Source organism: Saccostrea echinata, unplaced genomic scaffold, assembly GCF_033153115.1.
Source record: "Saccostrea echinata isolate AGI-Se365-2 ecotype Australia unplaced genomic scaffold, CSIRO_AGI_Sech_v1 ptg000030l, whole genome shotgun sequence".
NCBI lineage: Eukaryota > Metazoa > Mollusca > Bivalvia > Ostreida > Ostreidae > Saccostrea > Saccostrea echinata.
In genome coordinates, this window is record NW_026889779.1 from 9,453,229 (window position 1) to 9,480,391 (window position 27,163).

The window sequence follows — 27,163 nt, forward strand, 5'->3', positions numbered from 1 at the left end:
CAGAGTAATTTTACGGAATTTTATGTATTTACTAACCAGTTGAACAGTTTCCAGTGGGTGTGCTTAGTCCTGTGGTCTGACAGTAACTTCCTGGATCACATTTTGTGGGCTGGTACGATCCCTCTGGGCAGTAATACCCTGTCTGGCACTGACCACCTTCTGGGCTACTTGGCATTGAGGAACTTGAGTTACTGGTACAATAGTATCCTGTCAAAGATCAAATATTTTCTCAATTTTATGCTATGTAAATTTCCAACCTTAAAAAACTCGTAATTTTCGTTGACTGGATTACTGTTGGAAATTTTTACAACTACACAGAATAAAACCTGAAAAATCCTGAAAACTGTGAGAATGATTATGTGATAAGGTTTAAATACTTTGTTAGATTTTTTTTTACCTGGACTACATTTTCCTGTGGGGGTACTCAAACCAGGTGTGGCACAGTACTCTCCCCCTGGGCAGGACAAACAGTCTGACACGGTGGTGGCCATAGTCAGATTATAGTAGGTGCCAGCTGGACAGGGGTACTGAGTGACCGAGGTAGTACCTGCTGGACAGTAGTAGCCAGGATCACAGGGTGTGGCCACATAGTTCTCCGCCCCTAGGAGACAGTAGTACCCAGCTGGACACTGGTGACAGCTTGACAGACCAGTGACATTACTGAAGGTTCCAGCTGCACACTGGATGGGGGTTGTGGTGCCCACTGGACAATAGTGACCAACAGGGCAGATTCCACCCACTCCTGTTTCATTACCTATGAAGACAAAGGAAAAGCTCTCAATAACACGATACATTCGTTTTCTTATGAAAAGGCCCTTTTTTTCCTTTAAATTATATATAGATGTATTATGACCATGGTACAGAACTTGCTTTTATTTACTTCCATGGTACACAAGTTGCTATCATTTAATTCCTAGCTGCCTTTATTACATGCCCAACACTTCAGTTATCAAAAGTAGTGATTTCTTTGAAACTGGGCAATTTTTATCTATCTATGTTTTACATGCACAATATGGCAACAATTTTTTTTTACTATTGACTTTACCTGCAGCTACACAAGCTCCTCCCACTAAAGTTCTGTTCCCTCCAGTAGGGTTATTCCTATCCACTCCATACTCACAATAGTACCCAGCCAGACATTGACCTGTGGGTGACGAGGCACCGTGCTGGTCACAGTACATTCCTCCTGGGCAGGCCTTACACTGACTCTCCTCAGACAGTCCAGTCTCATTGTTATAAGTACCTGTGTACAGATAAAAATTACACTTAGACCAACTAGAGGTATTTCATCTATGTACATCAAACAATATAATTTGATCTTACTGGTTTAAGTTGGTTCAACACAAATACTGTATATAGGGTTATTTTCGCCCTTTCCCCACTTAAAATTCACCCAGTCACAGTTCTGTTTGAGAAATAATTTTGTCCTCTTTGAATTCATCCTGTGTTAATTTCGCCCACTTATGTGAGGACAAAGGGGGCAAAAACGGGGGGGGGGGGGGGGGGGGGGGGGGGGGGGGATGGGGATGGATTTCGCTGTGTACAGTAGTCTATAGTACATGACAACTGCATATACTGAATGTAAATAATATAACTTTTTTCAAAATACCTAAAAATTTAAACTTACCAAGTGGACACTGTTTCCAGTCAAATCCTGTTCCTAATGGACAATAGTGACCCTCAGGACACTGGGTAATCAGAGTTCCCACCAAACAGTACCTGTAATTACAAACGGTGTAAATGGTAAATCCTCCACTCAATATTCTGAGAAAAATTCTGAAGTATTTGTACATACTAAACTTTTCATAGGTCAGACTATGTGTTCTACTGAAAAAAGAGTAAACTTTAGGAGATGATAAAATGAAAATGATTGCCTTACCATCCTTGTGGGCAGTCATAGCACTGAGCGGCCATTGTATGGTTCATATAAGTCCCATTGGCACAAGGTATGGGTTGTGAGGAGTTCAGTGGACAGTAGTGGCCCACTGTGCAGGGGTAATCAGCAGGTCTGGAGGAGTTCTGTCCCCCTGGACAATAATAACCAGCCTCACATGGCCCTGTAGTGACATTCAGTCCTTCTGTCTCACAATACTGGCCCTCAGTACAGGGGGTACACTGATCAGAGCTGTTCAGGCCAGTGTATGGATTGAACGTACCCTACAAAAAAACCAAAGTCAACCATTTAATAGAAAATTCAACTTTGGTAAATTGTTGTACATATAATTTTCATCCATTAATTAGAATATTCAAAATTTAAAATTTAAGCATCAATATCTGACAGTACCTCTGGACACTTGAATGGTACAGCTGTTCCCAGTGGACAAAAGTGACCAGTTGTACAGATGGTTTTCTGGATGGAGTCAGAACCTTCCTCGCAGTAGTAGCCAGCAGCACACAGACCTGAAGGAAGGCAAAATTACATCAAGCATGCAATGGAAAAATACTGGTATCCTATGGGTAAAATATGTAATATAAGGCAGGTTTCTGTATGTAAAGGTTACAAACCCTCTGTTGTGGTGAGTCCAGGTGTGGTACAGTATGATCCTGCTGTACATGATGTACATTCAGTGGTGTTACGGAGGCCTGTGGTGGCACCAAATGTTCCAGGTGGGCAGGCTAGAGGACTGTCTGTTCCCTCAGGGCAGTAGGATCCTACAACAAATTAAAAGCGCATTGGTATAACAATGAGGGGAAAACAAAATTTTTTCCAGCTCAATAAGAAAAATATTTAAAGTAAATTGTGGACTTAATTAGAAGAAAAATCACCTTGCAACTTAAAGGACAATGGGAGAACAAACAATTTTGGATGAAAGTAAAAACTGTCTGGATATTCACATCCAGATAAAAATTTAGAATGTCACTGTATAAGCTGATAAAAAAAAATCCCACCTTGTGGACAAATGTCAGCTTCTGTAATCTGATTTGGGGTGGATGTCTTGGCATTCAGTCGGCAGAAGTAACCAGCCTGACACAGTCCTGTTGGTGCATTCTGTCCCACAATTCCACAGTAATATCCTCCAGTACATGGGGTACAGTCTGTACTCTGATTTAGACCTGTGAGGTTGTTAAAGGTTCCCAGGGGACAAGGCCACTGATTACTGGCTGATGTACCTGTAATAAAGTATCATATGTGTACTGCTGATTTCTACACCATATATAAAAGACAATACCAAAAAAAACTTATAATTACTTAACAAAATATTGTTAAAAATATTTATTTAAAAACTTCTACCATTTCTGACATTCATACTTCAAAATAAATTAAGATGTTAGGCAAACAGGCATTTTAGTAATCAAATTCAGACAATTCTGTTTTCACTCCCTATTACCTGGTGGGCAGTAGTATCCCTCGGGACATTTAATTGTGTCATTGATGAGGACCACTCCATAACTGTTGTCACAATAGTATCCCCCAGGGCAGAGCTCACAGGATGACTGACCCACATTCTCTTGGAACCATCCACTGGGACAGATAACTGGGGCCGCTGAGTGTTCAGGGCAGTAGTGACCGACACTACAGAGCCGGGGATTATCGGTCATCTCACCCTGTGGGCAGTAGTAGCCTGCACTGCAGTTACCTACAGATACAAGTAACATATATAAAATTCAAAAGCCTCAAGTATTCAAAAGGAATCACAACACTGTAATTTTGTAAATGTCATGAGGTATGTCTAGTATAAGAAATCTTGAATCTTAATGTTCACCTATCAAAACAAAGATGTTTAATAAATCATGTTAAAACCCTACCAATATAAAAAAATGAAGAAGTTACCTGAAGTAGCTGTCAAGTTGTGTTCACCACAATATTCTCCAAAGTCACAAGGTAGACAGTGAGATGCCATGGTGTTCCCCTGTGTTGGGCTGTAGGTTCCTGGAGAACAGGGTGTGGGGTAGGCTGACCCTGATAGGCAGTAGAAGCCTGGGGGACACACATTACCAGTGGTGCCATCTGTTGGGGTTGCAGTTGTAGCCATAGCTGTGCAGTAGTATCCAGCTGAGCAGTTATTAGTAGGTGTGTCCAGTCCAGCAAACTGACAGTACTGACCTCCTGGGCAGGGAGTGGGGGCACTGGATCCTACAAATTAAATGTTTGTTGCAAATCTTCACATTATCAAAACTCTTCAGGCAAACAAAAAAAATCATTTAACCAATTGAATAAATAAAAATCAGGACAAGAAGTTAGAAATCAACAACTTCTTGAAATTCATATGAAATCTTTAGACAGTGACAATAAGACTGACCTTCAGGGCAGTAGTATCCAGCACTGCACTGACCACCGTGTGTTGTGGTGTTCGGGCTATCTGACCCTCCTGTACAGTACCATCCAGCACTGCAGTTTCCAGTGTAGGCTGAGTTAGCATAGCCAGCACAGTACTTCCCTGCTGGGCAGTCCAGACAGTCAGAGAGTTGTGTCCCTTTGGTGGTAGGATTGTAGGTTCCTGGAGGGCACCTATTCTCTGTGTCAAAGGTTGTTCCATTTGGACAGTAGTGACCTGGTAATAAATTCAGATTTTAGCCGGTTTAAATGAGTAGAGGTAGGTGTATGTAACTAAAGGTTATGTGGAGATATTTTTAATTTTAATTCCTGATCAAGATTTTCACGAGAATTTTGCTCAAAAAAAATTTTTTTTGACACATAAAAGAATTCATAGTCTTGGAATGCAATACATATAATTGACATCAATCACTTACCAACAGGGCAAGGTGAAGATAAGAAGTCTGTAGAGTTGGCCAGACAGAAGTAACCCTCAGGACAGGTCCAACAGACAGATTGACCCTCACTGTCAGCATATGTCCCTGCTACACAAGGTACAGGGGTAGGGGAACCCTCAGGGCAGTAGTGACCCACAGGACACACCCCACCCACTCCTGTGTAGAAGGCTTGGTCTGGGCATGTACAGTTGGCAGTAGTTGTGTCATTACTGGCGCCTGGTTTGGGGCGGTCCACTCCTGATGTACAGTAGTAACCTGTTTTGAAATAAGAATATTTTCAGTACTTAAATAGAAATCACTACAAATAATATTCAGAAAACTGAGCAAATGAGAAATATCTAAAATTTATAATGAGAATAACATAAATTCTTTGGAATACAAAATCTTATTCTTCGTTCCATAAATTTGTTTTTGGCTTTTCCCTGTTAAATAATGAATTTGAATTTCACAACAAATAATCTCTGCACATCAAAGATGACCCTCATACCAGCTGAGCAGTTTGCTGTGGGTGTGGTGAGGTGTTCTCCCTGACAATATTGTCCCCCATCACAGGCCACACACTGAGAGGAGGCATACAGACCCTGCTGGTTACTATAGGAACCACTGGGACAAGACTGCCAGTTTATTCCAGTCCCTAAAATCAATCAAGTGTAAATTAATCAGAACAACTCAAAAGAAATGGAATGGGTAAATATCAGGCAACTCCCAATATAAGAACACAAAATATATTTCTATAAAAAGTGAAAATGTCATAAATTTCATTTCCCATTTTCATTTCAGATCTGTCCCACTTTTCTGCCAAATTACCAAGTTTCATCTAAATTCTTGGAGGAAGAGTGTTACCTGCAGGACAGAAGTATCCCTCAGGACAAGACTGGGCATTCAATGTAGCATTGTCTGGCTGTACAGGTAAACAGTAGAAACCGTCCGGACACGTGTCACAGGAGGAGGCACCTGTCTGATTGGTGTAGGTACCAGCCGAACACTCCTGTTAATAGAAAATTTTATCTTTATAGAAAAACAGAAGACAACAATATTGCAATTAAAATAAACATTTGATGGATTTCCTGAAGTCAAGACTACATTGTATGAATTACTTTGAATAATCAGACATATCAGAAGTATTATTGTAATGATAACAGAAAGCATGACAAACCTTGTAGATTTCACTTCCATTAGGGCACTGCATTCCCCTGGGACAGAGGTAAGAGGTGGGGTTTGGTACATCAATACCTGTGGGACAGTAGTATCCTCCCCAGCATTCGTAACCTGTATCTGTCATTCCTACGTGAATACAGTAAAGAAAATCCTAACTCAAGTGCTTATTTCTTTAAATTACAGTAAACTTTTAAGACTCTCTTTTTAGCCAGTCATCAGCCTAACTGACCTGTATTGGGGCAATAGTAGCCTCCTGAACAGTTGGTACACTGGGCGACAGCTGACAGTCCGGTCACATTGGAGAAGGTTCCAGCTGGACACGGTGATGGAGTGGACACACCCTGGGCACAGTATGAACCAGCAGGACAGATGATGAATGTGGCAGTGTCTGCTGCAGAGGGGCAGTAGTAACCTGAAAGGCACAAAAAATGTAGTTGAAAACAATAGGAAAAAATTCTCAAAACTGTCAGTTTTAAATGGAAGAAAAATGTTTCACAGTTAAAACTATGATTTTTGAGGAGCTGAAGTCTTCAAAGTGTGAACATGTCTGTTCCTATGCAGAAATGTTTTCCTTGTGTTTTATTGGATAATGATTATATTTGGTAAAGCACCTACCTTGTGAGCATTGTGGTCCTGCTGCAGTCATGTTGTAATCAGGACAGTAATATCCTCCAGTGCAGTTGGTGCACTCTCCTACAGCCTGTCGTCCAGTGGATGGATTGAATGTTCCTGGTGGACACGACTGAGGAGTAACAGTTCCTACTGGACAGTAAAATCCTTCAGGACAGATATTGGCGTTAGCATCCTGTGTAGGTGTGGAGCTGTTGGCCCCACTGGTGCAGTAATACCCTGCCTGACAGTTACCCACAGGCTGGGAGAGTCCATCCTGGTCACAGTACATACCTCCAGAACATGACTGGCAGTCTGATAGCTGGGTGCGGTGGGTCTGATTATTGAAAGTTCCAGCAGGACATGGGTACTGGTTGGAATTGGTAGTATTCTCTGGGCAGTAATAACCAGTAGGGCAGTAAGAGTTATTGTACAGGACAACAGGGGACATCACACTGTCACAGAAGTATCCAGCTGGACAAGCCTTACATGTCCACTGGCCAAACTCATCCTGGTAGGATCCTGAGGAACACCTCTGTGGGGAGGGGCTACCCTCTGGACAGTAGTGACCCTGTGTACAATTGTAGCCTGTTGGTGTTGCAGAATCCTGACCCCCGGGGCAGTAGTACCCCTGGGAGCAGAGTCCATCAGGCACCACATTACCACTACCATCACAATAGTATCCTGGTGTGCACTGTTTACAGTCTGAGACATCATCATTTCCTGTGCTATTGAGGTAATATCCAGCCTGGCAGTAGGTGGGGGAGGTGCTGCCTGAGGGACAGTAGGCTCCTGTGGGGCATATGTCTCCTACAGATACAAGAGAAAACACTGTATATAATTATGCAGAATTGGTGAATTTACTGGTTTAAAACTTGCGTTTAATACCGGGTAAGTATTCAAAATAAATAATAATCATCAGCATAATGATGAATTTCCCAATAAAATGTATCTAACATATGAATTATGTGTAAAAGTACTGATTCACAATTTTATCAAATTCCTCATAAAATGGTCTCTAAGATATGAAATACATGTATACATAAGTTGTAAAAAACAATGTTTCACAATTTATCAATTACATGTTCAGATAAACTTCCCAAACCCAGGATATATTAATGTCTGTCTGCAGTCATGGAAAATTGTTAACTCTGTTACATGTATCTAAACATTCACAATATACCAAATGTTTAGATTCCAAAGTTAACCCATACATGAAAATGTGCTTTTTTAAATACCAAAGAAACCACACTGACCTGTGACATTTCCATCTGTGGGGTTTGGTATGGAAGCTTTACTGGTGCAGTAGTATCCTGGACTACACAGTCCTGTTGTTTCATTAAGGTTATCAGACACACAGTAATACCCAGGTGTACAGGGTGTGGGGTTAACAGATCCCTCGGGACAGAAGTAGCCAGCCTGACAATTGTTTCCTCCCACACCACTGGGTGTGGCATTGACTGCCCCTCCACTACAGTAATATCCAGCACTGCAGACACCTGAGGGAGAGGACAGCCCATCCTGGTTACAGTAGGATCCTCCTGAATAAAAAATCACATCACAATTAAAAATGTACCAAAATAATGTATATACAAGCATTTAATTTACATGTAACCATTAAGATTCTTTCATTAGTGACATGAAAGATAATTTGTTAAAAACATTCCAAAAACTTTTTAAGATGAAAAATGTAATTGATGATTTAAAAAAATCAATCCTGTGATGCACACAGTTCATTCATTGACAACATACTGAGGTAGGTATAAGTATAAATTTGCTCTTCAACAACAAATAACTTGTTACCTGTACAAGAGAGACAGTCAGCCAGTTTGGTCTTCATAGTTTCATTGTTAAAGGTTCCAGCAGGACATGGATTGTCATTGGAGTTTTGTGTGCCACTGGGGCAGTAGTAGCCAGTAGGACAGGGGCTGTCTGTGTAGTTAGCTGTTCCCTCCAAACAGAAGTACCCTACGGAGCAGAGAAATCCAGTACAGATTAACAATTATTTTTATTTAGTGCAGCATAAAAGGCACTTTGTCTGGATTAAAATAAAATCAAGAAAGATCTGAACTTGTCAAGACCGAAAAAAATTAACACAATCTATATGTTCCCGAAAATATATTCTATTCATCCCTAGTATCGGATATTCATGTCATGGTGCCCAAGATACCAAAGTTGAACTGTTATTTATTACTATTCTTCTACAGTTGTGATTATCTCCCATCTCTGGTTTGGGAGTGCCATTCTACCTCCACTCTTAACATTTTAAAATATCTGTGGACCCAATGGAGTTTAAATCAACAGAAGGTAATTTAGAAGCATAAATGAGAAGCAATATCTAACCTTGTGGACAGGTGACACACTGAGAGAGTCCCTCTGTGTTGCTGTAGGTTCCGTTTGGACACTTGATGGGGTAAATGCTGCCTAGTCCTCCAGGACAGTAATGGCCCACCGGACAGATTCCTCCATAACCTAACTGTCGGTCATCATAACAAGAATTGTTGAGGGACACAGAATTGTTGATACCATTGGGAAACTGGCGGTCAATGCCTGACACACACCAATGTCCAGGGCCACAGTAACCTGTCAAAAAATTTATTAAAACTGAATTCATTGTTCCAAGTTTTATCACCTAATAACCCTTATTTTTCAGAAGTTAACGTATTTTAGTTTCTGGTACTAAATGCTTCAAAGGCATATCATATACATTCAGTGCACATTTTGAGAAATCCCAAATATTTAAAAGATCTTATGTAAGGAACATTATTTTCACGTATGTAAATCTTGAGAAATGAAGACATCAGTCTATCTTCTTTACCTGTTGGTGAGCTGAGGTGTTCTCCATCACAGTACTGACCCTGGGGACAGGGTTTACACTGACTCTCCTCATACAGCCCTGACACATCGCTGTAGGTGCCCCGGGGACAAGCCTTCCAGTCCAGGCCAGTTCCTGCTGGACAGTAGTACCCAGCCGGACAGATCTCACTCTGTCCCTGAAGAACACAGTAGTAACCAGCAGGGCAGGGGTAGCACTGAGTGGCATGGGTGTGGTTCACCTGGGGAAAAATACCAAGACAAATCAGTTTACAGCTTTTGTTATATGTTTCAAACTTTCAAATGTTTTAGATTGGAATGCTGGAACAATAATTACTAAAAATTCAAATTTGGTAAGTAATGAACCATTCCAAACAGCTGGCAAAAGTATAATACTGAGCAAAAGCATAGTCTAAACTCAATTATCATAAATCTAAATGAAAAAGCATTAGTATAAAGGCTAGTGATTATTACAATTTGCTATTCCTGGTAAATTTATCTCAGCTTTGGGAATACATACCTCACTGTAATTTCTGCATGGAACTGCTTGTGACACTCCCTCTGGACAGAAGTGACCCACGGGACAGAAGGTGGTTGGTGGTTCTTTGTAAATAGACCCCTCAGGGCAATAATAGCCTTCCCCACATAGCCCAGTTGGTGTGGTCAAACCATCTGTTTCACAATACTGCCCACCAGGACAGGGGCTACAGTCCGACACATTCTGGAGGTTTGTGGCATTGGAATATGTACCTAGTTTAAGATTTGTACGTACATGTATTTACATGAATTCATCATGTCTGAATTTCCTACACAATACCAAACTGATTTCTCTCAATTGTGTCTGTTCTTGAGTAATTCATGATTGCTTATAAAAAGGTGGTCTTTAATCAGTTTCAGGTTTATTCACAATTCCTCAACAAAATATTATGGCAAAGAGAACTCAACACATGACAAACAGTATCACTGTACAAATTGACAAAAATCTTTTAAGACTTTGCTGTATACCTTTTGGACAGAGAGTAAAACTGGAACTGGCATTTAGACAGTAAGCCCCGACAGGACAGTCCACTTGTGTAGGTGATGTGGAGGACTCCGGACAGTAATAACCAGCCCAACAGGTGCCACTGGGCTCCACTAGGTTTGTAGATCCACAGTACATTCCTTAATGAAAAGAAACATATTTATAGATGTGCAAGTATAAATATGTATAAACACTTAATATTTGAAATAGGAAAGTTGGAATGATATATCCCATCACTCTTGAGTTGAATGAGTTCATAAATATTTAAAAGGTGTTTTCAAAGCAGACCATTATTTTCATATACCCTGGTAATGTATAAAATATTTTTTTGTAAATTAAGTGAAAAAAGTGAGTGCAACTTAATTTCTTAAGTAATTTCACTAATGAAAATGTTTCCATAAACTACCATTGTACAGAAGGTCAAAAATTCTCTCAATTGCATCTATGTGCATCATGTGCATAACACACACGGTCGAGACTAAAATTTAATACCAAATAAACTTAAATAATCTATACAAGACAAAGACAGTACTTACCAGCTGTACAGTTTGTGCATTCAGTAACTGCGGTCAATTTAGTGGCATTAGAGTAGGTTCCTTGTGGACATTTCTGGGGCTCTATGGTCTGGACTGGACAGTAGTAGCCAGCTGGACATTCATCAGCATCTGTGCCCTGGTTGGGGGTTCCAGATTTGGCCCCTTGTCTACAGTAATACCTAAACAGAAGCATAACAAATACTCAGATTTCAGATTTAGACTACTCAGACAAGTAGATAAATGAAGCAACTATATCAAACTATTTACATAGCTCCTCTCTCAAAAATTGAAACAAGATGAAAATACATGGATGACTATGTGAGAAATGAAAAATGCAGTTCAACTTTAGACTCAAATAGATGATTGTTATTACAATACATGTACATGTATTATGATAAGCACAGATCTACAACTGACCCAGCCTGACAGATCTGTGTGAAGGTGGTCTGGGCAGTCATGTCACAATAATACCCTCCTGGACACTGTATACAGTCCCCAACAGCCTGCATACCAGTCACATTACCGAAGGTCCCACTAGGACATGGATACTGGCTAGAATACCTGGTACCTGCAGGGCAGTAGTAACCTAAAACAACAGATTAAAATATGTTGAATGTCATGGATATGGCATCAGTGAATGTTTACAAACTTACAGATTTTGCTTCAAAAATCATTTATTTTTAAGTTAAGGTTCATATCATTTTTGGGGGGCAGACATATTCCATTTCATAATCAGTAAATCATATATAATCCGTTTGACTAACTAAGGGGTCCTTACCAATAGGGCAGTGTGAGCTATTGTAGAGGACGACTGGAGCCATGGTATTGTCACAGAAGAATCCAGCGGGACAGGTGACACAGGAACCTTGACCTGTCTGATCCTGATAAGTTCCTGAATTACACCGAGTGGGGGTGTGGCTACCCTGGGGGCAGTAATGACCTACACACAAAACCAATATTTTACAGTTAAGACCAATCTAATTCACTCATCAAAAAGGATTTGATCTCATATTCCTTAAAACATTTAACTTCATGTTTCTGTATCATAAGCAAGCATTTTTTTCCCCAAAACCATGCATTGAATGAAACCAAAACTTCTTAGTGAAACTTTGGACAAAATTCATTTGCATGTATATCAGTTACCCCCGAAGATCCCTGGTCTTTTTGTAACTAGATTATAATTTACCTTGAGGACAGGTGTACTCTGATGGGTTAGAGATGTTCATTCCCGATGGACAGTAATAGCCTGCATCACATTCAGCTGTAGGATAGGTGTTCCCATAACCACTGCAGTAAGACCCCTGGACACATGTCTGACAATCTGCCTCACTCTGGGCGCCTGTGGTGTTAAGGTAGGTTCCTGGGGGACAATTGGCTCCAGCAGAACTTCCAGCTGGACAGTACGTTCCTGGTGGACAGAGGTCACCTGTAAAATTCCAAATTTTTGTAATTTGAGTGTATCATATCTAGCAGAACATCACTTTATCTGCCTTGTAATCAAGTAAGTCCAAATCAAAACCCTAAATATTCAAAATAATGTTAAAATTCTCCCATGCAAAAAAAGGAATTATAGTACAAAAATGCAAATCAAAGACAGCTTCATATACAAAATTAGCATCAGAAATTTTACCTAAAGTTTATGGTGACCTCTCTTCGAGACTTAGAAGAAATTTACCCTTTTGTCAATAACATGTACATGTAAATATAATTTACTCACCATACACCTGGCTAACTGGTGTGGAGTTTGTGGATCCTGAAGAACAGAAGTAACCAGCGGAACAGTTCCCAACTGGAGCAGATAACTCTATCAAAACATAAAATATCCTCATTTTAAAATCTCTCTAAGAAACTTCAAAAACCGTCGATAAAACAAGCAGCAATAATCTTAAAAGATACCCACCAACATTGTCACAGTACATTCCTGGGGAGCAGGGTGTTTCTGCTGAGCTGCCATTGGGACAGAAGTTACCCACTGTACACTGCCCACCTTGTGCAGGTAAGGTTGGGCGGGCCACAGTGGCTCCACTTGTACAGTACCATCCACCATCACAATTTCCTGTTGGTGTGGAAAGCCCAGTAGTTTCACAGTATTTACTGCAACAGATTCATGCAAAAAGCGTATAATAAAGACAAAAGTAACAAGACTCTTAGAGCATTTTACTTACAAAATGGGAATTCTAAAGTCATTTAAAAACATAAAGGAATGAAGGTCATATTTTGAAGATATTTACCCAGGTGAACAACTCAGACAGTCAGTAGCCTTCTGTCCTCCTGTAGTGTTTAAATATTCTCCTATCTGACATGGATTAAGATTTGCTGACACAGACCTAACAGGACACCAATAACCCTCAGGACAGGGGACAGGGTCACTGGTTCCAAGAACACAGTAGTGACCGATGGGACAGTCTAGGCAGGTGACCGTTCTGGTAGAATTGGTGTACTTTCCAGCTGGACATGGAATTGGAGCTGATGATCCAGTGGGACAATAGGAACCTGATAAATAAATATACAAGGGAAGTCAAAGCATGTATATCTGTGTCTATCAGTTACAGTTAAAATGTGAACGGGTCAATCTGTCAAAAAGGTAATGCAAATGCAACACGAGGGAAAAACCATCATTATTTCTTAAATAAAAATGCAAAGAAACTGACTGTGTTTCATTCTGCATTTAGTTATAAGGATTCCTTATACTTATCTGTACGTATGTCTATAAAGACAAGTAAATGTACCTGCAGGACACTCATCTCCCCATGTCTGATTGACGGGGGCACTTTCTGGTGACCCCCCACTACAGTAGAATCCTGCATCACACTGACTTCCTGTGGCTGTCATATTGGTAACAGGGCAGTATGTACCAGGATCACATGCGTCGCAGGCAGCAAGTGATGTCAGCTTCCAACTATCTCTGTAAACACAATCCAAACTCGAACAGTAACCACCAGAGACACTTTTGATCAATCAGTATTACAATGTCAATTATCTACTGATTACATGTACAGTACCAAAACATACTAAATAGACCATAACTTTTAACAAATTAGATTTACAGTTTAATCACTGAATACAGAAAAATTAAGTTAAGAATAACAAGGAATGCATCAAATTACTTCAATAATTACATGTTTATATTATTAATTTATTGCATCCAGCTAAGAATTCAGATTTCCAGCACTTGGTGAAAAAAAAAATTGCTGGAATATTTTGCTGCAGTACATCTGTTCATTCCAACCATATACCCAGTAATTAAGAATGAAATCATAAGAGACCAAGAATTCTTTACCCATAAGTTCCTGAGGGGCAGGGTGTGGGGATCTCACTTCCCTCAGGACAATAGTGGCCTTTGGTGCAGATTCCCAGAATTGCGCTGTCATCAACAAGTGGAGTTCTTGTTCCAGATCCATATCTCGACCAGTGTCCAGCACTTATCAGGCCAGTGTAGTTGGTCAATCCTACAAAAGAAAACAATACTAATTACAGTATGTTAAAGGTCAGTGCATCATTACAGCTTCCATCTCAGTGTTTAAAATTTTAATTGCATAATTCCATTTACAAGTCAAACATTGCTCACAGAATAAATAATGTTGCAATTTACCTAACATATTAAACAGATTAAGAAATTTCAGGTCTTTTAATGTTATTCCATACAAATTTTATGAATAACAACTTACCATATACATGTAAATGTAATTTCAACAGACACCTTTCAGTAATCATTGTGAAAAAGATATTTTAATGTGAGAGCATACTTTGCCAGTTGACACGTTTCAGATTTATAATACACATGTACCTGTAGTCTCACAGTATTTTCCAGCAGGGCACTGAGTACAATTGCTTTCCTCTGTCAATCCCATTTTGTCTCCGAAAGTTCCCACAGGACAAGGAGTTCCTTGTGAAATTGGTATCAGGACTGTACTGGCCAAACAATAGTAACCTTAAAATCAAAAACGATAGTCATAAGATACAAGATATTATTAATTAAATTCAAATTCAACGTTCTTCAGTCTGAAAACTTTTCATTGCTAATAAATACAAGTACATCTCAAGTGAGTAAAATTCAGTTCTAAGGTAATGAATACATTTTACTCCAAAAATGGGAAGTCATTTACAATCCAGAGATCACCGTTATAAATACCAAAAATATTAAGTCTCAGTTTTTAGAAGTAAATTCCATTCTTACCCATTGGACAAAGTGCTGGTTCAGACCCAGGACTACATAAAAATCCAGCCATACACAGCTGACAGGCAGACATTCCCGTGCTATTAGCATGATAACCAATGGAACAGGTTTTGGGGGTGTCTGACCCAGCTGTACACACGTGATGAATAGGACAGATGTTACCAGTAGTGTTGTCTATCGGGTCAGGAATCCAGGCTCCACCAGTGCAATAGTATCCAGCCAAACAGTCCCCTACAGACATACAAATTTATATTTACACATAGACAGTAACTAACTATTAGGCTATATTCTATGACACAGTTTTCAATGTAAATTGTGATTTTTTAAAAATCCAAATTACTTTGCTTTATAGAAAAAGGATATTTTCAGATTTAAATTCCTTAACAGTGGGCAAAGAGTGAAGAACAAAAATAGACAGAGGTGTACTTCTATTCATAGACTGACCTGTGACTTCTGTCAAAGCTGTTCCATTACAGTATTTTCCAGGGTCACAAGGTTTACAGGAGGCTGCCTCTGAGGTTCCACTTCTGTCTGGATTGTAAGTTCCTCGAGGACATGGTACCATAACAGAGGTCCCCTCAGGACAGTAATAACCAGGGTGACAGGTGTCTCCCCACAGGATCGCAGTCTTGTTTCCAGACGTGTCGTTATTGTAGACTGGATCGTCATACAAAGCAAGGCCATAACAGATGTGCCCTGCCTTACATTTTCCTGTCACCTCAGTAGCACCTCGATTCTGACAGTAACGACCCGGGGGACATGGCTGACAATCACTGATATTGGTCTTATGTGTTCTGAAAGCACCAAATTTTTCGTTCATAACATTCAGCAAGTTACTGCAAACTTAACAGTGTCTATAATCTACATGAATAAAATAGAGTTCTACAATTCAAGTGACTTACTCATTTGAGAAATATCCAGGTTCACATGCTGTTGGGACATAGCTTCCATTTCCACAGTAATAACCAGCTGGACAGGCTGTTCTATTGGTCATTCCTTTGTCTGGACAGTAAAAACCTGGCTCACACTCGAAACACTCAGCATAGCCATTGTAAGGCATGTAGGTCCCTATCTCACACTCGTATTGGGCCATGGAGCCATTGGGAGCAAATTTTCCTGTGAAAGGTTTAAGACTGATATAATTCTGTAAGCCTGGCAAAAACCAGGAATATACTGGTATACATGTTTAATAGGCACTAGAGTGTTACTGCATATAAAACTATGCAGTATATACAATGTACATGAATGTACAATTCATATCTTAAACTTTGTCTGAAATTGTATATGTAGATGTACATCGTAATACTAATGGTGATCTATATCGATTGGATTATTTTTCAATTACTATAAAAAAGAAAGCTTCAGACACATACCAGGATCAGTGATATGTTGTATGGGGGTTTTGGCAGCCCCTGTACAGTAATATCCTCCCCAGCATGCCCCCGTTGGTGCCCCACCAGCCACTGAGGAGCAGTAGTACCCAGCATCACAATCGAAACATTCGTAGTTGTTCACAGCCCCTGAGACATTGCTGTAGGTTCCCAGAGGACAAGGTTCAGCCACATATGATCCTAAAAAATTGAGGATAGTTTATATAAAACCAACATTCAATTACATTATACTGGTAAAACGTGTTCCAATGTTTTCAGACTTTCAACAATATGAAAAGCAAAAATACTGTATCTTCTTATAGTTCTTTAAAGGATAACAGTCATAATAAACAGAAATTACATAGAAGAGGTTATCATATTTTAATTTATTTTCTTCCTCCTACCTGACACACAGAACCCTCCTCTGGGACAAAGCTCTCCTGTCACCCCATCTGTTGGAGCTGAGGTGGAGGCCCCTGAATAGCAGAGATATCCTGGGTCACAGGGTGAGCGGGGCTGTAGAAGACCTGGGGCATCACAATACCAGCCGGGGTCACACAGGGGGCACTCAGTCAGAGCCGTCAACACTGAAAAGTACAGAAGAATGGATATCAAGCAAATTTCTGTTAGACGCACTGTTTATAATAAAAACAAGTTGTTTATGTAATTTTCAATATTCCATTTTTCCTTTATAAATAATATTGTAATTTTTTTCTTTCAGATTCATGAAATCACATTTGTGAACCACAACTTACAGGAAATTGCCAAAAAAAAATTGCAATAAATGTTTTGTCTTAATTTTCCTGGCTTACATGATGTATTTCCATATCTGCCAATGGGGCAGGGTTCTGGTTTAGAGGAACCAGCCACACAATATGATCCTCGAGGGCAGTCAGTTGGAGAGCTGGAGGCCAGAGGGCAGTAGTAACCAGCTGGACATGTCTGACAACTACCTACATCTGGTGTAGCAGTCACATTGGTGTATGTTCCTTCTGGACAGGGCACCTGTGATAGAAAAGGTTAAAAAATATGAAGAATTATTTTTTCGGAATATCTTCAGAGGACAGAAGAGTACTATGCCTACACGTTAAAGATAAGAACTGTGCTTATATTCATGAAGTTAATTGACATTAAAAAGAATTAAAATACATGTAATAACTTACTGAAGAAAAATGACAAAATGATTAAAAATGCAGAAAAATAGTTTTTCTTAAAATTCAAATAGTACAATCATTATTAATAATACAACTTCACAAGTAATATTGTCCATTTAAAAATTTACTAACTTTAGCTTTTTAGATTTTACCTGTCTAGCTCCATAAGCCCCAATTGTGGGAGGATGAACACCATATGGATTGGTAAAGTTTGTGGGACAGTAATATCCAGCTTCACATGGTCCTGTCTCTGTATACGACCCCTCCAGACAATAATAACCAGCAGGACAAGGCTCACAGTGGGTGTCAACATCATGTGCTTTTGTGGTGCGACGTATTGTTCCCACTGGACACTTCAGCTCCTCTACAGTTCCTGGTAAGTTTAAAATAATGAAAATGATCATAGGAAAATAAATTATGTATAGCAGATGGAATAATGCAAGAATATATTTCTCTAACATGTAATATTTTACTACTGAATATTTTTTACAGAAATGGCATTAAAAAAATGCTTTCAATTTTTGCTCTCAATGGTTTTTTCCTCAGGTATTGATGCTTTGATAAAATTTAAAATTTGCCGAATGAACTCTGTTTTTCGTGTTCTGATAATAAGTGTATAATAAAAGCACAAAGGTCTACTACAGTTCAGTAAGTATACCTTCAGGACAATATCTTCCAACAGAACAGTCAGTAGCATCAGGTTCCTTGGTCAGTCCAGCCAAACAATATCGACCAGGAGGACATTTCTTTGTGTTGACCATTGCATCTTCTGAGGTGGACGAGTTGTCACAATAATGTCTGTCCAAATATAGTGCAAAGTCTTACAAATAATTATGAAAGATAATATCAATTCTAAAAAATTATTCTACATCTAGAATTGTTCATGCAAATCTTTAAATGACTTAAAATCTTGAGTGCCCAAATAAAACTATGCAATTCTCTTTGCTCTATTATCCTGTATACTAACCCTATTCTGCATGTTTCACAGACTTCTTGTCCTGGTTTGGAATAGAAACCCACAGTACAGTCGTACGGATGTATTGTCCCTAGTGGACAAGAAAATCCTCCAGGACAGGTGATACACTCAAACTGTCTCTTAGCGGGTTGCCCTTAAAATGCAAAACATTTTGAATTAAGAGATGGCTGCCAACATCAAATGAAGTACATCCAAGTTGTTTTTATCTTTGTATACTTTTCACTTCTACATGTATTTCATGGTCATTGATTTGCTTTAAAGAGAGAATAAGAAAACTATAGATACCTGGACCAACAAGAGCATTATTTGTCAGGTTAACTCCATATGGCATGTAGGTACCAGCTTTACATTTCACTGGGGCTGAGACTGAAAACTCACAATAGTGACCTGGTGGAGACAAAAAAAATAACTAGATTTGAAAAGCTGAACAATTTCTGCTCACATTTCACACTGAAGGAACAAAAAGAAAAACATTGTCTAATATGATTTAATAGGGAATAAATATTTGCTTTCAAAATTTTATTCCATAAATTTCAGTTAAAAGTTTCCAACTCTACCTTGCCAGCAATTTTTACATTGGGCCTCTTCATACAATCCCTCTGCATCATTGTAGGTTCCATTAGGACATCCGTACTCAGTTCCTGCCTTGGTGCCATTTGGACAATAAAAACCCCGTGGACAGATACCAGATGTGCTGCTGGCACCACCTTTAATACATGATGCGCATCCAATAACTAATGAACTAGGAATTCAAAACTCTTAAACATGAAAATATGTTCACAGCAAACATGTTTGAAGGAACATATGCTTATATCAAAGTTATATTTTTTCACTATGAACAACTAAGTAATGATTTATCAGCTGGATATATTAAACTTCAGCTTTTACTAGCAAGTATATATTAAACTTCCGCTTTTACTAGCAAGTACATGTAGCTTTATCCTTGTGTTGCTGCCCAATATTTTGACTTTACAGGACTGTTAACATATTTTACCACTATTTTACCTTCACAGTAGGAACCCTGGGGACATGTGTAGCATTGAGATGCCTCATACAAATCAGCCCGGTCTGAGTATGTCCCCGCTGGACAGGGGAACTTCTCTGGGGAGGGGGACTGCAGTGGACAGTAGAATCCAGGCCAACAGGGCTTTGGAGGATTGGTGGAATTGTCTAAAATTTAAAATACACATTCTTAATATTATTATCATCCATTTCTAGAACTTACATATAGATTTAAGAAATTTCATATTGTTTTAAAAAATAACTGTTATTTCAGTTGTCAAAATGCTTAAAGTATTTGTTTATTTTTCACATGCATGTGCCCCATTCCAATTATTTGCCCCTGTATTGCTTAGATGTATCCTATATACAGTAATGGTCTTAACTTCCTATAATTCTGTTTGCATTAATGACCCTATATTGGATATGCCCTATTAACAACACTGGCCCTTACTTGTGCCCCATTCACAGTATTTGCCCTCTGGACAGGCATCACACTGATCAGCTGACGAAAGGTTAGTTTTATCGCTGTAGGTCCCTGGGATACAGGGATACTGATCATCTGCTATGGTTCCTAGGGGACAGTAGTAACCTGAAGCATATAAACAACCATGTTAGTAAAATTTTACTATCATTCCTCCTTCAGATGCATTTTATCTTCAACATTTGAAAGACTTGTTTTATTTTCTGAAAAGGATTCTCAATTCAGAGAAATATTTTTTTTCATCAAGAAATATTTCAAGTTTCCTCTTCTCTCTGAAAGTATCTGAGCAATATGAACAACTACAGTAACTACATGTGTTTGAAGTTCAACAAAGACCCCCAAATACCTCTTCTTACCTGCTTTACATGGAACAACAGAAGCTGTATGGTTGATCTCAGGACAAGCGAAGCCGATGTCACACTTGTGACAGTTGAGTGGGTGGCCTGTGTTAGCATCAGGGTTGTAGGTACCAGGTTCACAAGGCGTGGGGGCAGTGGTGGGCTGTGATTCTGTGCCTCCAGGGCAGTAAAATCCAGCAGGACATGGGATACACTGTGTCTCATCTGATAAAGGAAGAGAAATGGTATAAAAAGTGAATATTCTTTATAATATAAAAAGCTTTTCCCTGGAGGAAAACATATTTTTTTCTATTTGGCAATATTTTCCACAAGTATTTTTCAAATAGCCCAATATCAATTATTGGATAAGATGTAAAAAAAGTAAAACAGCACACATAACTCCTTTCATGTTCATCCTTTTTTACAGCTCAGAAATATATGAAAAATTTGTTCCATCTCTTAAAAATAAATCAGGGAATCTCTTCTAAAAAATAACTTACTGTCAAATCCAAGATCTGGGCCATAAGTCCCAACTGGACAGGGATGTTGGAAGCCTGAGGATTGTCCCCCAGTACAGTAGAATCCCCTTGGGCAGTCCACCCCTGTGTCTGTGGTTCCTTTGGGGCAGTATTTTCCAGTTGGACAAGGCACACAGGCAGTTTCACTGGTGGAATTGTCATCGGGATTATATGAACCTCCAGGACAAGGGTACTGTGTACTGACTGTTGTCCCCTGGAGACAGTAGTGACCTTTAGGACAGGGGTACTGTGTGTATGATGTATCACCTGGTCCTGGGCAGTAGTATCCTACAATATGAAGTTTGATGTCATAGAAAGTGATAATTTGCTAACAGGACCCTATTGATTAAAATATCAAACAGGATGCAAGGATGTACACAAAATATCAAAGAAAGCAATTGAAAAGTCAAAATTGTGCTTACATATTAATTTGATTAAAGCAATGTGAAAAGTCAAAATTGTTGCTTACATATTAATTTGATTAAAGCAGCAAAGGTTTTCTAAATATTTTATTGAAAAGGCTTCATTCACCCTTAAAAAGCCAAATTACAGGTAAAGGGTGAATCATTTAAACGTCCAAATCTGGCCCCCCGATAATTTACAAAAAATTACATTAAAGATTTTCTAAATATTTTTGCCTCAATCTTTCCATCAAACATTGTAGTTTATTGATTTCAATTTTAATTTTTACTTCCTTTCGCTGTAATTAGGTATTTATGTGATTAATATAGCAGGGGTATGTTGTTTACATCGATTTCTCATAGACTTTAGGCCACACCCCCATTTTGCAAGCCCATTTTTTATATGAGCGCATGGATGTTTCAAGTTGTCGTCAGTATGGTCAATGTAAAGAGTTATACTAGTCATTTATGTTCATGAAAGAAATTGAAACAGACTTGCGCTCATTTGTTATTTTCCAAAAAGGTGCAAAATCACGGGTGCTTGTCTCCATAGTAAAGGCACCTTGTTTACAAATTTCAACCCGTCTTTGACCTCATGAATAACAAAGCACTGAACACGTGATTCAAATCTATTCACTTCCACGCTTTGAGCACACCTATGCGACATTGTATCTAGTGTCTGCGAGCTATTGATGGTCAAATCATTTTTCAGATGGGTAATTAAAATTCTGGGAAAAAACTTTTTTATGATTAAGATGTGTTAATATTTTCAGTCGATTTTGTTTGATTTTTTTTTTTTTATTTGGTATATATCAATTTATATTGAAGTCCGTGCTGTAGCATATAGCTTGCACTTACTGCATGTGTGTCATAAATACAGAATTTTAAAATTTAAATTACTGTGGGTATATATTATACATTTGCCCTTGTTCCTAAATATACATCTGTGCTCCGTTCATTGCCTTGGCAGATATGAAAGATTTTTTTTTAGTTAAAACTGTCATCGATTTTATAGTCTGTTATTTGAAAAACACTAATTCATCATATCTTTAAAAAAATAAATTGTTTGTTACAAGTGCACAAATGCATACTTCCAATAGAAGAAACCTTTATGGAAAGAAACTGAAGCACGGAGCGCTCGATAAAAAACGTGTATCGGATGAAAAGTCACTGGATGCACAAAAAGCACCCCTAATTTGAATAGAAGGAAGCTTCAGGTTTCTTATGAAGCAAACTATAACTTTTTACATTGGCACAAAATTTCACAATTTTTTTTTTTTTTTTTTTGGCAGATCATGTAAAAGAAAGTCCATGTTCGCAGGTATTTTTAAAGCATAATGTTTAAAAGCAAGAACATGCATTTGTATGACCCTTTCACATGTCCGATCTAGATATTAGTTTTAAAAAAAATCAGTCGAATGAAAAAGGGCGTTAAAAATACCTCGGAGTGATTTATTATTTATCTTACAACAGGGAGAGAGTTTGTTAAAATCAAAAAGTACAGGAGTGGATTTCGACAATTAATGAATTCCTAAATGAGGAAGATCATATTAACTTGTCTGGCATGAATAAACAGGATTTTTGAAGCAATGCAATTTGGACTGTACAAAGTACACTGACACGGATGTTTCATTATCCACCAGCGATGATACTGACGTTAAACTGACGTTTAATTGAAGTTTAAATTTTCACTTTCTTAACTATCTATTTTTCATACACCAAGTGTAGTTTTATTTCATAATTCAACCACCTACGTGTATTTGTTGTAGCACTCGGATTTTGCAAAATTATATATATATGTATGAACAATTTCTAATTATGTTCGTAATAAGCTTAAATGGATTAATTATTTCTTTTTCTTTTTTTTAAAAAAGTTTCTTTAAAGTGTGAAAAATAGTGTATCCTTCGTTATACGTTCTGTTTCCAAATTCCATTGTGTATTTAATACATAAATAATTTAACGAATTTCTAGTAAATCATTTCAAATACGACTCGTAAGTTAAGTAGAAAAGAAATCAAAGTTAAGCCAACCAAATTAAAAATGTATGCTTATATTTTGTCGGTCTCTAGCATGAAAAAGGCTTTTTTACGTGTCAGTTAATCATAAAAATTAGTACACCTCGAACACACGCTAATGTATTCATACTAATCGCACGCTTGAGAGACGCTCCGCCTTCTCATTCAAATAATACAATGACCTACATAGCTGTAATGGCGACACCGGGATTGTACAGTGAAGTATACGATTTTATTTAATCGATATAATGTATATATTGAAATTCTCTTTCCCCAAAAAATCTTTTATGAGTATCTATACAGACTATGCTTGAAGACTTTAGCTATAATATAACAATATACTGATTTGAAAAGGTAAAATTTTGCATTTAAAAAGGGGCGAGAAAGCAGTGTTATGAGGATTCATTCTTTGTGATGAAAGAGGTTACCTGGAGGACAGAGGAAACAATCAGTTGAGGCAATGGATCCATTATTAGGATTGTATGTTCCAGCTGGACAACGAAAGAAGTTCTTGCCATCACACCATCCCCCAGCCTGACATATGTCAGCAGCAGGGGTTGCATTTGTGGACCCCATAGAACAGGTGTAACCAGCATAACATGGAGTGCAGTAGATGGCTCCACCATTTGAGTAGTATCCAGGGGGACACTCTGCTCTCCTGGAGTCTGTAAACAGAGGTTAAACTGGTATTAGAAAAGGGCCATAACTTCAATATTTTCTGGTGTTCTTGTTGTTCCTGACTCTTCACAATAACAAAACCCTTACAAATTAATTCAATGATTTATGTTACATGTTTGCAAAGTACTCCAAACTTCATTTTGCATTCTAGACTTTTGTAGCAAATTCTTATAGGATCCAAATAACCAAATATCATAACAAGAAGTACATTTTCTGTTGCTTTTTTGGTTTAATCATTCCGTTACTTTTATCCTAGATTCATCTTTAAAGATAACAAGTATCATATAACAATTCCTCTACATTCTTACGTTCTGGTTCTGGGCAGTAGTATCCCGGTTCACATCCGGTACAGTTCGTGGAGGCTGCCGCACTGTAGAACCCTGGGGGACACACTGTTTGACCTTCATATGTATTGGGGCACCTGTAACCCTCATCACACATGGTGCAGGTCTTCTGGCCTCCCAGGGAGTAGTAGCCTGGCTGACATGGGGTGCTGAGAAAATTAAAGTTCATGTTGACAAATCTATTTTTTCCTGTAAGGTCTACATTTTGTTTATACAAGTAGATGACAAAGATTCAATCATTAAAAATTTATCACAAGTCTTTCATTTGATTAATAAATAAGCATTAGATCAATTTAAAATGCATTCAATATAAAGTTTTCTGATCAAAATATCAACTCAATATATATTATTATAACAATAACTTGATCCGAAGAGTCGTATCACGTCAAGTTGACAGAAGTGGAGCATTAGATCAAACGAGACGCGAAACTACGAGTTTGATCTGATGATCCGCGCCTGTCAATGAGATCAAGTTACTGTTATAATGATAAATTTATTATATACTCCTTTACAACTAGCAAAATATAATAAATGGAAACTTTTTGGATCAAATACCTCACTTTTATCCATTTAACAAACCAATCTGTCGAGGAACTTTTTGATATGCGAGAATGAAAACGCCATTTATCTGTGTACTACGTCATCAGTTTCAGAGAGGGGTGATATGGATTCAGAAAATCACAGTGTGGTGATCCGGAACGTCGGATCACATCGTCACATGATTGCATAAATTTAACAGTGAAACTGAGTGACAAACAGTTGGGTATATAATAAATATTCTTATCATGCACATTTTATAGAATTTATGAATAAACCCTGTTACTAACGTGCTGTTGGTGGAGGAGTCTGGACATTCATATCCTGATGGACAGCTAATACAGGCAGTCTGGTTACCAACAGAATAAGTCCCATCCTGGCAGGGAACTTGGGTGGCTTTGTTTGTCATTGGACAAGCACTGAAAGTTACAAGGGACAAGTTGTAATACTTAGAAAATCAAATACCCTGATGAATGCTGGTTTCACTGCCATATTGTCTCTTGAACATCTGCTGGGCTGGATGCCAAGAGGACAGAGAGAGCAAATTTCCATTCCAGCAAAGTTTTAAAAAAACTATCACAAACATTCAACTTTTATTTTTCAGCAACATGAGATATAACTTTTTCAGAATTTTTGTCTCTTCACACACAGAACACTTACAATCCTGCGGGACAAGGTGAACATTCAGTTGCCTTTGTCAGTGAGTATGTCCCAGGAAGACACTGTATCTGTTGGGAGGAGTTTGTGGAGGGACACGCAGATCCAGCTGGACAGTCCACACAGGCTGCTGACCCTGCAACAGAGTATGTTCCGGGGAGACAGGTCTGGATTCCTGTTCCATCTGCATTGGGACACACCTCCCCAGGGGTGCACTTGGTGCAGGAAGAGGTGTTACCAGTGGAGTAGGTTCCTCCCGGACAAGGAATTTCATTGGATGAACTAACACAAAAAAGAATTCTCTTTCATGTTTTTGTTAAAAACCTAGTTGATTTTTTTTTTAAAAAGGTCAACTGTGCTATGCATAATGTGGTTATATATATTTACATGTTAATTGCTATTTCTGTTCCAAAGGTATGTTTTAAAACAGAAATAAAGATCTAAAATTTGAGTTCAAAGTAAAAAAAACAGAAATAAAGATCCAAAATTTGAGTTCAAAGTAAAAAAAACAGAAATAAAGATCTAAAATTTGAGTTCAAAGTAAAAAAAACAGAAATAAAGATCTAAAATTTGAGTTCAAAGTAAAAAAAACAGAAATAAAGATCTAAAATTTGAGTTCAAAGTAAAAAAAACAGAAATAAAGATCTAAAATTTGAGTTCAAAGGAAAAAAATATAATAATAATAAAAAAAAAAATAGAAATAAAGATCTAAAATTTGAATTCAAAGTCCATAACTTATACAGATAAACATATACTTAAACTTCCTTTGCAGCAACTATTCTTGCATTTTCACATCTGTCATACTGAAGCCTTACCTTGTACTGGGGCAGTATTTTCCAGCAGGACAGACAGTGCAGTCCATTTGTCCAGCAATGGAGTAGGATCCAAGATGACAGGCATAGTTCTTGGTGGGGTCAGTATTATCTGGACAAGCATATCCAGCTGGACACTGTGTACACTCCCTCTGTCCAGTGCCACTCAGGAAACCTAACATTGTCAATTTGTATGGTGTCATTCTTGAAATACTCAATTTGTATGTATCACTAGTTCATTGGTTCAACAAAATAATTAAATATGAAATATGTACTCTTAAATCAGACAACAATGGGAAACATTCAGCATCAAAGATCCACTAAAAACAGTATAAAATAAAGCTTGGTTCTATTAACCAAATCTCTAAAGTAAAGCTATCTTTTTTTTTTTTTGTCTTTTATATGCTATGCTATGCTCAGAAAGTTTGATAGGTTTTTACACATAAATATGATTTTTTCTATACTCTAATAAAATCTTTGAAATATGTCATTAATGCACTTAGCACCCAGTATGAATACTAGTAAGCAGTCTGAGAGTAGATCAATGAAGCTACCTGCAGCACAAGGTGTCGGGGCAGCAGTGGTCACCGGGCACATTGACCCTCCTGGACAGATGGTACAGGCTGATGTTGATCCATTAATGTTATATTCTCCAGGATTACATGCATTAGGAGAGGTAGCAGGATTTGTGCACTCATATCCTAATTAGAACAGAAAATATTCTGTTAATTTTAATTATTACATGAAAGATTCTGCATATTAGATTAAAAGTAACCTTTAACTAAAACTGAATTTGTTACTTATGATAAATACAAATAAGTACAGAAAAATTTTGGGATTTTTTTTTCTAT

The 27,163-nt window shown here is 38.2% G+C and overlaps 1 protein-coding gene across 1 annotated transcript in view; it reads right to left on the reverse strand.

The window, feature by feature from the left end:
- Nucleotides 1-27,163, reverse strand: part of LOC133197240 (uncharacterized) — an 85,821-nt gene that overhangs the window by 38,200 nt on the left and 20,458 nt on the right. The window contains exons 11-64 of the mRNA XM_061333174.1: nt 26,867-27,013; nt 26,316-26,487; nt 25,504-25,782; nt 25,134-25,262; nt 24,271-24,455; nt 23,713-23,949; nt 20,850-21,155; nt 20,368-20,574; nt 19,982-20,119; nt 19,534-19,698; nt 19,086-19,235; nt 18,814-18,915; nt 18,520-18,661; nt 18,211-18,350; nt 17,705-17,925; nt 17,211-17,403; nt 16,803-16,985; nt 16,402-16,599; nt 15,931-16,144; nt 15,473-15,822; nt 15,029-15,259; nt 14,639-14,782; nt 14,132-14,300; nt 13,581-13,756; nt 13,083-13,344; nt 12,752-12,945; nt 12,569-12,655; nt 12,038-12,277; nt 11,630-11,791; nt 11,269-11,437; nt 10,852-11,030; nt 10,300-10,455; nt 9,815-10,044; nt 9,299-9,536; nt 8,824-9,063; nt 8,284-8,448; nt 7,737-8,021; nt 6,487-7,290; nt 6,101-6,283; nt 5,870-5,997; nt 5,557-5,701; nt 5,201-5,347; nt 4,693-4,968; nt 4,242-4,493; nt 3,773-4,075; nt 3,330-3,578; nt 2,890-3,111; nt 2,506-2,652; nt 2,285-2,400; nt 1,880-2,157; nt 1,628-1,719; nt 1,046-1,243; nt 398-754; nt 37-207 (exon numbers count right to left, since the gene is read on the reverse strand). Of these exons, the coding sequence (XP_061189158.1) occupies nt 37-207; nt 398-754; nt 1,046-1,243; nt 1,628-1,719; nt 1,880-2,157; nt 2,285-2,400; nt 2,506-2,652; nt 2,890-3,111; nt 3,330-3,578; nt 3,773-4,075; nt 4,242-4,493; nt 4,693-4,968; nt 5,201-5,347; nt 5,557-5,701; nt 5,870-5,997; nt 6,101-6,283; nt 6,487-7,290; nt 7,737-8,021; nt 8,284-8,448; nt 8,824-9,063; nt 9,299-9,536; nt 9,815-10,044; nt 10,300-10,455; nt 10,852-11,030; nt 11,269-11,437; nt 11,630-11,791; nt 12,038-12,277; nt 12,569-12,655; nt 12,752-12,945; nt 13,083-13,344; nt 13,581-13,756; nt 14,132-14,300; nt 14,639-14,782; nt 15,029-15,259; nt 15,473-15,822; nt 15,931-16,144; nt 16,402-16,599; nt 16,803-16,985; nt 17,211-17,403; nt 17,705-17,925; nt 18,211-18,350; nt 18,520-18,661; nt 18,814-18,915; nt 19,086-19,235; nt 19,534-19,698; nt 19,982-20,119; nt 20,368-20,574; nt 20,850-21,155; nt 23,713-23,949; nt 24,271-24,455; nt 25,134-25,262; nt 25,504-25,782; nt 26,316-26,487; nt 26,867-27,013 (11,253 nt within the window). The remainder of the gene's footprint in view (nt 1-36; nt 208-397; nt 755-1,045; nt 1,244-1,627; nt 1,720-1,879; nt 2,158-2,284; nt 2,401-2,505; nt 2,653-2,889; nt 3,112-3,329; nt 3,579-3,772; nt 4,076-4,241; nt 4,494-4,692; nt 4,969-5,200; nt 5,348-5,556; nt 5,702-5,869; nt 5,998-6,100; nt 6,284-6,486; nt 7,291-7,736; nt 8,022-8,283; nt 8,449-8,823; nt 9,064-9,298; nt 9,537-9,814; nt 10,045-10,299; nt 10,456-10,851; nt 11,031-11,268; nt 11,438-11,629; nt 11,792-12,037; nt 12,278-12,568; nt 12,656-12,751; nt 12,946-13,082; nt 13,345-13,580; nt 13,757-14,131; nt 14,301-14,638; nt 14,783-15,028; nt 15,260-15,472; nt 15,823-15,930; nt 16,145-16,401; nt 16,600-16,802; nt 16,986-17,210; nt 17,404-17,704; nt 17,926-18,210; nt 18,351-18,519; nt 18,662-18,813; nt 18,916-19,085; nt 19,236-19,533; nt 19,699-19,981; nt 20,120-20,367; nt 20,575-20,849; nt 21,156-23,712; nt 23,950-24,270; nt 24,456-25,133; nt 25,263-25,503; nt 25,783-26,315; nt 26,488-26,866; nt 27,014-27,163) is intronic.